The sequence below is a fragment of the Recurvomyces mirabilis genome (assembly GCF_035927965.1).
Source record: "Recurvomyces mirabilis strain CCFEE 5264 chromosome Unknown scaffold_6, whole genome shotgun sequence".
Classification (NCBI taxonomy): domain Eukaryota; kingdom Fungi; phylum Ascomycota; class Dothideomycetes; order Mycosphaerellales; family Teratosphaeriaceae; genus Recurvomyces; species Recurvomyces mirabilis.
Window position 1 is genome coordinate 821894 of NW_027041940.1, and position 10104 is coordinate 831997.

The 10104-nt window shown below is 54.5% G+C and overlaps 6 protein-coding genes across 6 annotated transcripts; 3 read left to right on the forward strand and 3 right to left on the reverse strand.

Moving 5' to 3' along the window:
- Nucleotides 1–40: 40 nt before the first annotated feature.
- Nucleotides 41–768, forward strand: DPM1 (dolichol-P-mannose synthesis; the record flags this gene model as incomplete). Its single annotated transcript, XM_064835819.1, has 2 exons — nucleotides 41–707; nucleotides 746–768. 2 exons carry the CDS (start codon nucleotides 41–43, stop codon nucleotides 766–768), a joined length of 690 nt encoding a protein of 229 aa, XP_064696869.1.
- Nucleotides 769–1227: 459 nt separating this feature from the next.
- LTS14_003115 (uncharacterized protein) lies at nucleotides 1228–2271 on the forward strand (the record flags this gene model as incomplete). Its single annotated transcript, XM_064835820.1, has 1 exon — nucleotides 1228–2271. One exon carries the CDS (start codon nucleotides 1228–1230, stop codon nucleotides 2269–2271), a length of 1044 nt encoding a protein of 347 aa, XP_064696870.1.
- Nucleotides 2272–2923: 652 nt separating this feature from the next.
- Nucleotides 2924–4498, reverse strand: LTS14_003116 (uncharacterized protein; the record flags this gene model as incomplete). The annotated part of the gene is made up of 1 exon (XM_064835821.1): nucleotides 2924–4498. One exon carries the CDS (start codon nucleotides 4496–4498, stop codon nucleotides 2924–2926), a length of 1575 nt encoding a protein of 524 aa, XP_064696871.1.
- A 494-nt stretch (nucleotides 4499–4992) lies between these two features.
- On the forward strand, nucleotides 4993–6694 carry LTS14_003117 (uncharacterized protein; the record flags this gene model as incomplete). Its single annotated transcript, XM_064835822.1, has 2 exons — nucleotides 4993–6634; nucleotides 6678–6694. 2 exons carry the CDS (start codon nucleotides 4993–4995, stop codon nucleotides 6692–6694), a joined length of 1659 nt encoding a protein of 552 aa, XP_064696872.1.
- Nucleotides 6695–7740: 1046 nt separating this feature from the next.
- LTS14_003118 (uncharacterized protein) lies at nucleotides 7741–8979 on the reverse strand (the record flags this gene model as incomplete). Its single annotated transcript, XM_064835823.1, has 3 exons — nucleotides 7741–8220; nucleotides 8266–8551; nucleotides 8588–8979. The coding sequence occupies 3 exons, from the start codon at nucleotides 8977–8979 to the stop codon at nucleotides 7741–7743; spliced, it is 1158 nt and encodes a 385-aa protein (XP_064696873.1).
- Nucleotides 8980–9521: 542 nt separating this feature from the next.
- Nucleotides 9522–10088, reverse strand: LTS14_003119 (uncharacterized protein; the record flags this gene model as incomplete). The annotated part of the gene is made up of 1 exon (XM_064835824.1): nucleotides 9522–10088. The coding sequence occupies one exon, from the start codon at nucleotides 10086–10088 to the stop codon at nucleotides 9522–9524; it is 567 nt and encodes a 188-aa protein (XP_064696874.1).
- Between the last annotated feature and the right edge of the window lie 16 nt (nucleotides 10089–10104).

Sequence of the window (10104 nt, forward strand, 5' to 3'; positions counted from 1 at the left end):
AACACCATTTAGAGACACCTACCCACGAAACCCCGCAGCCATGGCCCAAACCAAGAACAAATACTCCATCCTCCTCCCCACCTACAACGAACGCCGCAACCTCCCCATCATCACCTGGCTCCTCGACCGCACCCTCACCCCTGTCGGTCTCGACTGGGAACTCATCATCATCGACGACGGCTCCCCGGACGGAACCCAGCAAGTCGCAAACCAACTCATCAAAGCCTACAATTCCCGATCTCAAGAACGTATCAAGCTGAAACCTCGCGCTGGAAAGTTGGGGTTGGGCACGGCATATGTCCACGGTTTGCAGTTTGTCACGGGGAATTTCGTGGTGATTATGGATGCGGATTTTAGCCATCATCCCAAGTTTTTGCCGGTTATGATTGCCAAGCAGGCGGAGGCGGATTATGATATTGTGACTGGGACGAGGTATGCGGGGGATGGAGGGGTATATGGGTGGGATTTGAAGCGGAAGATGGTATCACGTGGGGCGAACCTGGTCGCGGATACGGTGCTCAGGCCTGGGGTTAGTGATTTGACGGGGAGTTTCCGGTTGTATAAGCGGAAAGTGCTCGAGGAGGTCATTGGGGCGACGGAGAGTAAAGGGTATTCGTTCCAGATGGAGATGATGGTCAGGGCTAAAGCGAAGGGGTTTCGGGTAGCCGAGGTACCGATTTCGTTTGTTGATCGCGTTTATGGGGAGAGTAAGTTGGGAGGCGAGGAGATTGCGCAGTATTTGCAGGGGGTGTTTGGGTTGTGGTATAAGGTGTAGGGTGGGATGATGGTAGATGTGGTCTTGGAGGTTCCAGCGAGGCGTTTGGGGGGAGTGATGGGATTGCTTTGGCTCCGGAAAGCGCATTCGCAGCTTCTTTATTGCCAGATAGCTTAAGAAGATATAGCTAGTGGCGGCGAACTCACATATGGTCCGTGCTTAACGGGCCTCAGGCACCATAGAATGCATCGGTACATACTATGAGTATTCTGCATACCACAACTCCCACTTCGATGGCCTTGAGTCGCTAGCCTGAAATCAAGCATGAGACACAAGACTGTGTTGCACAGATCCACGCCAGAGACATGACTTGATGCTGACCTCCATAAGCTAAGGAAAGAACGTCTCTCGTACTTTCTCCTCCTCGTCTCTTCCTTCCTTTCTCGCACCAACAAATCTCTACTACACTAACCCAGCACGGGAGCACATCACAAATACCATCAAAGTCCACAATGTCGAAAGCCGCAGCCAAAAGATCAAAATCCTCAACGACACCCAAACCCTCGACCATCTCCCAAATCCCAACCCCGTTCACAAAAGCACCCACGATCCTCACCCCCCTCCTCGACCGTCTCGACCCAGCCCAAGTCTACATAACCCACATCGATCGCCTGCCCCCCGACCACAAAAAGCAAATCTTCCTCATACCCGTCCTGCTCAACGGCAGCATCGCACTTCTCCTCCTCTGGCGACTTTACACCGCAATACCGATTTACTGGGCTATTGTGCAGACGTTACTCGGCTACACAAGCAGCGCGACTGTGGATGTGGTGAATACGACGAGGAGGGAACAGATATGGGTTTTGCTGAGGCGGGTTGGGATGTTCTTGTTCGATTTCCTGCTTTTCAGATTCGTGGGACCGTGGCCCTTGACCTTTTTTGGGGAGAGGCCGGCGAATCCGGTGGTGTGGAGGTGGAGGTTGGGGTTTCTGCCTGAGGAGGTTGTGGTGAGGGTTTCGAGGGGTTGGGGCGCGGAGGAGTTGATGAAGGGGGTTAAGCAGGGGGAGGAGAATGCTTTCTTTAAGACGAGGATTTTGCCGGCTATCGATGGGGTGGTTTTGCGGAGGAAGACGGGGTATTTGCTTATGGATAAGAGTTGGGATCTCGACTTTGAACTTATGCTGGACGCCCACGCGCTGCTCAAGCAAGAGGATATCAAGGCAGCGAGGGATTTGGATAAGTTTGTTTTGGTTTTTATGGATGGCGTGGGCTGGATTGTTTGGCAGTGGGAGACGGATATTGATGTGGTGCAGGATCGGAGGAAGAAGGTAATTATGTTCAAGGAGTTGTTGACGAAGTTGGGCAAGGAGAGTCTTTTCTTCAAGTGGATGGAGATTGTAGAGGAGGAAAGAGACACTGATGGTGGGTTCACTACGGCTGGGCAGCAGAAGGTGGCAGAGAGGGTACAGAGGGAATTTGAGAAGGAAGGGGTGGATTTCGAGGATTTGGCCAAGGGCGTTGGTGGGCTTGAGGAGTTGCCTGTCGAGGGCAAGTAGACTAGGTATGTTCTGATGAAATGGCCGGGCTTGACGTTCAAGGAAGAATAGATGGTGCATCAAGATCTTATCCACCACTCGTTCAGCAGCGATACTCCACAGACCCTTTCAACCGCTCGCACGCCTGCTCCCTCACTTCACCGGGATGATGGCGCGTGACGCTGCGCTAGGCGCTGATGACCATACACCATCGTCGCTCTCCTCCTCTGCTCAACCCAACCACCTTGCCGACTTAATTGCCGGATGGTGTCCGATGTCGTGCCGTCGACCTGAACGAACATGCTATCAGCGTCCTTTTCGGAGGGCAGCATGATGGAACGTCAAGGCTAGCTGGCATCTTACGCCCTGTTCGGGATGTTTGCGGGAAACGCGAGCTCTCGGGTACCAGGCAGATGGATGGCAGCGCCCAGGGTCTGGTTGGGACGACTGACTGACTCTGACTGACTGACTGACTGACTGGGAAGAGGTAAGAGAAGAGGGGCCGACGATGGCCATGACCATGTTGGGAGATGGGGGTTTTCCATTCGAGATACCCCCCTATGTATGTATAGCAAAACCTGGCCCGGTCCTGAGCCCCCTTAACCCTTCTAACCTTTTTGACGTTTGAGGGAGGGGCTTTGGATGCAGTAGTCGTCTGCTTGCATCCCAGCCCTCACTTCATCCCCCTATCTAATTGTGCAAGCAGGCCCAACACAGCCGCCCCACCACCCTCCTCATTACTCTCCCTCCTCCCCCCTCGACTCCGACTCCTCGCCCCACCACGCGCGGCACGATCTACCTCCCGCTTCTCCCTCGCCTCAGCTTCTTCCTGCTCCTCCTCCACAACTTTCTGTGCACGTTCATAGGCTAGCATCGCCGCTTCATCCTCCGGGCGAAGAGTTTCTTGCATCCCGCGGCCGTAATCGTCATCTTCGCCCTCATCCTCAGAGTCAGAAGGTGCGGGCGAGTCGAGATTGCGCAGTTCCGGAGACTTCAACAGCCGTTCGTCCGGTGGTGAGGCTGGCGGGTCCTCGGTACTCGTCGTGCTCTGTGCGGACGTCACCCTTGACAACGAGCTCCCACGCCCCTCAGCAAGCCCACCAGCCGAGTTCCTTCCAGGTCGCACCCCAATCGCCTCCGCCACTTTCCTCGCCTCCTCATCCGGATCGCCACCGCCCAATTCTCCCAGCAGACCCAACCCACCGCCCGCCGCCCCAGCAACACTAAATCGATTCCTCTCATCCAGCAAATGCCCCCCTCTGCCTCGGGGTGCATCCTCCGTCTTATCCAAGATATCTCTATACCCCGTCCTAGACGGATCCTGCATCCGTTTCCTCTTCTTCGCCTCCCGTTTACTGCTCGGCCTAACGACAATAACAGGGACGGGGGAGTATTGGAGACAGTACTTACTCACGCTTCCACTTGACAACAATCCTTGATATCCGGTCAAACTTCTTCCGCGGGTTCCTACGACTAATATGGCGGGTTCGTAAAGCCGAATCATTTGTTGGATCGTGTCGTGGACTTTTCCTATACTGAACTCGAGGACGAGGGATATGGCGCGATCGTCGGTGTTCTTCTTCTCGATCGCTTCGAGGAAGCGGTGGGCTTCTTTTTGGTAGCCGGTGCTGCCTTGGCCGCCGGCCCACTTGATCGCTTCCTTGCTGTCTTTCTCTACTACTCTCAAGCATACTATTTCGTCACCGTCGTCTACCAGCTCGTCGATCAGCCATTCGAGCGCGGTATCGGAGTATTCATTTGTGTCGGTGCCGCAGAGGAAGGTGCGGCTGCGTTTGGTGTAGGTGTAGTCGCGGTGTTTGCGGTTGAGGGTGAGGCTGTATTCCGAGGCGGAGGGGTTGCTGAAAGTGTCGAAGCTCACACTACTTCGATATTGAGCTGGTGGAGGTGGGCTGCTCATACGACGGCCGCTAAGGCTTGGGCGTTTGGAGGAAGAGGTTCCATCAAGGTGAAGAGTGCGAGTGCCGTGGGGTTTGGCGCTGGAGGAGCGGGAGGTTGAGCCGGTGATGGCGTGGGGTACGAACTGCACACTTGGTCGACGGCCGGATGCATCGTTGTTTGGGGTGAGGGTTGGACGCCGCCAGGTGGGCACGAAGGAGGGTTTAGTGGAAGAGTCGAGTGGTTGGTCGGGGATGGAGCGGTTGGGTAGGATTGTTGATGCTTGTGATCGAGGTGACGGTGTGTTAGCTCGAGCGGGCGAGAAGGGCGATGGCGAGCGACCGATTGCCATCTTCTATCAATACTTTCACGGTGTTGTCGAGTTGTGTTATCGCATTGGTTCAATAACGTTGCATGTGACAGTCTTCGATATCGGCATTGGATAGTGGGGAGCTCGGCTCGGTTCATCCCTCGGCCCGCCATGCACTCACTCCGTCATCGTGCCGAGACTCCATGCTACCTTAATCAATTTAAGCAGGATGTTAACAGAAGGCTTGATTGCCATCTATCGGACCACCCGAGGACCGTTGCAGTGAACGACACATCCAATATGAGATCCAGGTTGGCCTTATGATACGCACAAACTACATGTATCAGTGCCTGACTTGTCCCACGCCCGCAACACCACTAAGACCCTGTCACGAATCGGCATCTACGTTGCACGGCGCCGATCGAGGCACAACTCTAACCTAAGCCGCATGCTCTTTCTTACACCTTTCACACTCGGTCTATCTGTATGCCTGCAACATCACCAGCTCACGTCGCACGCATGTACGAACCGCCCTGATGTCCTTCTCGCTGTTGGAAGACTGCGAAGACTGTCTGCCGAAGTATCTCCAACGACGCCTGGACTCAGTACCTCCGTCTACGATCATCTTATCCAGCATACCCTTCGTCCTGACATGGATCGTGGCAGTGGTGATCGCGCAGCAGAGGCTGTTTCCTATACTCAGCAACAGCGATGCGCAACAGGAGAGGAAAGCTGGGCTACCTGTCTTCAACAAGGACACCTTCAAGCCATCTACATACAGTCTGAAAGATTCAATACGACGGCCTAGCGCACAAAGACTAGCCTCTGTGGTCTTCTCCACCAGCATCGGGCTATCTACAGTGCTAGTCGAGCTCCTCCTCTGCGAGATCTCCAACACACTCAACCCAGCCGCAAGAGGTTTAGCCTTGCGAGTCACTCTCACCTCCCTTCTCGTCCTGAGCATCCTAGTAACACCAGCCCTCGAAATCCACGGCCTGGGCAAGACGATTCTAGGCACGCCCACAGAGACGACATCAACACGCAAAACCAGGCCCACCTTCCGCTTGATTCTCCAAACCGCCCTCTTCGCCTCCTGGCTCCTGGTCTTCTGGTACATCCCGCAAACCTCTCTCCTGCGTGCCTCCCTCCGCCCAGACGATACAACACAGTCCTCCGACCACGCCTTCACAGAAGCCTGTCTCGAACGCGTAGGCATCATCGGCATCTCCCTTATGGCTTCCCTAGCCGGCTTCGCAGCCGTGTCTTCTCTGTGGCAAACCTTCGGAGTCCGCCATCGCAAGATTCGCGAAAATGACATTTCGCGGAAGGAGGCCGGACTGTCAGCGACGGAAGAAATGCTCCACGCCAAACAAAGTCGTCTCCGGGCTCTACAGCGCAAATCATCCGAAGCCTCGCCTGCAGACCAAAAAGGTTTCATGAACCGCATGCTCTCCTCCGTCCGCGGTGGTGGCAGCGAAGCCCAGGAACTCAAGTCTCTCCAACTCGAAGTCTCAGGCCTGGAGACCATGCGCTTCCAACTCCGTACTTCCCTCTCCAACCTCCGGAATCGATGGACAGAACAACAGCGCTCCCGCACCACCACAGGCAAAGCTCTGAACATCTTCAACACGATCTTCGCAGTCTACTGCGCTTACCGCATCCTCGCCACTTCTCTCTCAAGTCTAAGGAGGTGGTGGCAGCCCACCCATTCTTTCGCGACCAGCGATCCGATCAATAATATCTTGGCGCTGTTGACTACGCACTGGGATAACAATCTCGATCGAGCGGCGTGGTCGAGGCAGATTTCTTTCTTGCTGAGTGGCATCATGTTATTGGCGAGTTTCAATGCTGTCCTTCAGACTTTCCGCCTCTTCTCTCGGTTTGCACCGAGCGCTCTACAACATGCACAAACAAGCCTACCCCTCATCATCAGTCAAGTGGCGGGCACGTATGTCATTTCCTCTGCTCTGCTTCTCCGATCTAATTTGCCGGAGGAAGTGGGAGGTGTGATTTCGGAGGCTTTGGGCAAGCCGCTTGAGGGTGGATTTGTGGAGGGGTGGTTCGAGAGTTGGTTTTTGGTTGCTGTTGTGCTTACGGCGATGGGTATCTTGATTGGGAGGAAGGTTGGGGAGGGGGAGGAGTGGGATGATGGGGGTGAGGAAGGGGGGTTGGAGATGGGTGGGTGGGGCGGGAAGAGACACTGAAGACTGAGTATGTCTAGTCAAGATTTCTAATTGATGGTTGATGTTATGAGGCATATTACGCCCGGCCGTTTCCACAACGACCATACGCCCAGCCCTTCCCACCAGCGCCACACACAACCCCTGAGGTCCAAGCTCCATTGATCAAGTGAAACAAGCTTCCGCACAAGCTCATGCTCACAGCTCTTCGACTTCAAGCCAAAATTCAATGCAATCGCCCCTCCAACCACTCTGTCGCAGTACCGACAACAAATCTCCGACCGCTTCGCCAGGTTCAAGCTCCGTGGAGCGCCTATGAAGATGGACACTATACCACGCAACCAATACCGGCACGGCAGGTTGTACTAGGAGCATGCGGTGGCATGAGGCGGTGGACGGCGTGCTCAGGATGGGCATAGGGATGTGGGCGTTGAACTCGTCTTCCTCGAGCATGCGGAGGACGAGGTAGTTGTACTCCGGTATTTCAGCTTGAGTTGTGTCTTGGGAGGCGGTCGGGGCGAGAAAGAGGCGGCGCTGGATATGGATGGAGGAATTAATGGTTCCGTTGAAGGTGCGTGTGGTATGTCGTATGAGGAGGATGTTGCGCGCCGGAAAGTAGAGGAGGATGTTCTCCAGGAGCTCAGGTATGGCGAAGACTGTGTTTGCTGCTATTTTGGCTTCGCTGAGGGCCTGTTCTGGTGCTGGAATGGGTTTGGCCTTGGCCACTGCTGCTTCAGGTTGGAGTCTCGATATGAGGAGTCTCTTGATGCTGCTGAGGGTTTGATAACAGCTGTGTGTTGATGTCGAAGAAGGGGGGATGTGTTGCTAATGGGAGAGTCATGAAATTTCAGAAGGCCTCACGCGCAAGGTGATCGTTCCTTCCAGCCACAAATCGCGCTAGTCCTGCTAGCGCGTAATCCAGACACCGTGTGAACTCGGCACCGACCACGAAGCTGGGGTCTGCATTATCTGACAGCGACTATCAAGTGGCATCGCCTGCTAAGGTGCTACCTGCATAAGGATCTTGTGTTCGGCCAGCCACAAGCCAAGTATCGAACGGACCAAGAACATGCATACCGGGCTCAGGCTAAGTCCCGACCACCTCTACTCCAGAACGGGATCTTCTTCGAATGCCACGACGCACCCGAACAAAACACTGACAACTTCCTCATGCTGCAGAAAATCATCAAGATCCTTCTGCGACATTGTGCAGTACCGATCGTAGATCACGATACTCCACGCGACCTCCTCGTCGGGGCCGAACGTGATTGCGGCCGTAATTTCATCGATCTCCAGCTTGAAGTCCCCGAAGCGATGGGTGATCCGAATCCGGTTACGCCATTCTGCCAGGTCTAGAGCACTGCTTGGATGCCCAACCGTGCCGGTCTTTCTGAACGTAGTATCCAGTATCGATTCGATCGGTTGAACGATGGCTTCTTTGATTACATCACTCATGATGATGTCGAGTGTGCAAGGGATGAATCTGGATTGGATTGTTGAGGCATTGAGCTCGTTCTTGTTCTTGGGAGCCTCGACAGTGTCTGTTTCAGAATCTCGTTCGGCACGAGCTGAGGTACTCCGCCACTACGGAAAGTCCTTCGATCCCAGCTTCCAAGAAATCGAGTCTACCGCCGGCACCAGTTTCCACAACTCTTGCCATCGACTTCCGCCTCCACCAGTACGAACCTCGGCACGAAGTTGTGCCAAAACCAAGCGGATCCTATTGTAGCGATCGACGATGGTCTCGTCAAAGGATGCTGACGCGGAAAGCCCAGGTGGGAGGCCGCGATTCCAAAGGTCTTTGCTGAGGACGTGGTCTTGGTTGGAGATGAAGGCCTTGTCGAAGGCTGTGAAATAGTCGCTGTGGTCTGGCGCGACGCTGCTCAAGCTCTCCGTGTTGGCGTCAGTGTACAAGCTGTCGTACTATTGAAGCTCGCGATCGCAAAAGTACCAGACGCAAGCGATGAACTCTGGCTTGCAATTGTACGCTGCTTCGTGAAAGCTTGGTACATATTTGGTGGCTCCGAAGCTTATGTCTGGACCATAGAAAGCTAAGCGCTGCGCTTCTGTCTGGAGACACAGCTCGCGCATGAGGTCGAGTGCGTTCCAGCAGTCCTTTCTGAGCACACGCCTTTGCTTACCACTATTGTACAAAATTTCTGTGTACTTGATAACCACCGGATGAGTAATGATAGCCCGGTATGCATCTTTGGATCCCTCGAGACCTAAGCAGGCCATCAATTCCCTCCGGTTGCGGCCGAAGTCTGTCACATCGCCCTTGCCACTTAGAGGGATGGGCGCAGTAGGCCGCGGTGTCGGGGTGAGCGACGTTATTGAAGCCATGATTGCTTGTCATGCGGGAGAAAAGGGGTTCGGCCACGCAGTCAACCCCGATAGATCTACTCAAGGAGATGTGTAGTGGAATTGGCTTTGTTCGGAAGAGATGACAGGATGGAAGCCAGCGGCATCAGGGTTAGCGCTGACGCTTGTACCACGTGCACAGTTGTCGAGGAAGGAACGTTGCAATCGACCAAGGCGAACGGGACCGCAACTTCGTACAACTCAAGATCCTTGTCCATGAATAGGACAGCAAAAATGCTGGCAGAAAGCATATCGACGCGATGTTCATGGCGAAGAGCACACTTGCTGCTAGTGGGAGGGCGTTAAGTGATGCTACCAGCGGATGGGGGCCCTTGAAGTCGTGCGGCAGGAGTGGCTGATAAGCCTTGGCGTAGCACGCATCATCGACTCGTCTTCCACATATCGAGATTGAGTCTACTTGGTCTGGTACTATTGTGCTTCCGTACGAGATACTCGAGATCTTCAGATTATCGTAGCGTCGTAGCGCTGTAAGGTACATCGCAGTCTAAATATCCTACCAGACATCAAGCACCCAGACCCGGCCTCCGACCAGGCGCCATCCCAAGTACACTCTCATCCCCCAAAAAGTTCGGCGCAAGCCCACCATCATTCCCATCACCACCACCACCACCACCACCACCAGCAGGAGGTCCCTCCGTCTGCCTCGCCCTCCTCCTCCTCCCACTAGCCCTCTCGCCCCGCCGCCCAAAATTCGCATCCCCAAAAGCATCCATTATCACATTCGTGGCATTTTGTACAAAATCGTCATTCATAAAGTGGCCGGCCGCGTTGCCAAGGCCAAAAGTCTCATCGCGTTGTCGTTGTCGTGGATTCGTTTCGTCGTGGTTGTTGCCCAATAATGTGGCGAGCTGAAGTCGTCGAGCGAGATCTTCGTCTTGTTGTTCTTGTCTTTGTCGATCGTTGAGTTCTTGCCTGTATGTTCGGTCTCGACGTCTAGGCGCTGGTGGTGGTGGTGGCTCGTTCCTAGTAGGAGTCTGATTCGGAGCAGGAGCTGGGTGGATGGGAGCAGCGGCTTGCGGTGCAGCATATACCCTCCTTAGCAGAACCTGCACAGGCTCTGGTACTCGCATGTTTAGCAATCTATCC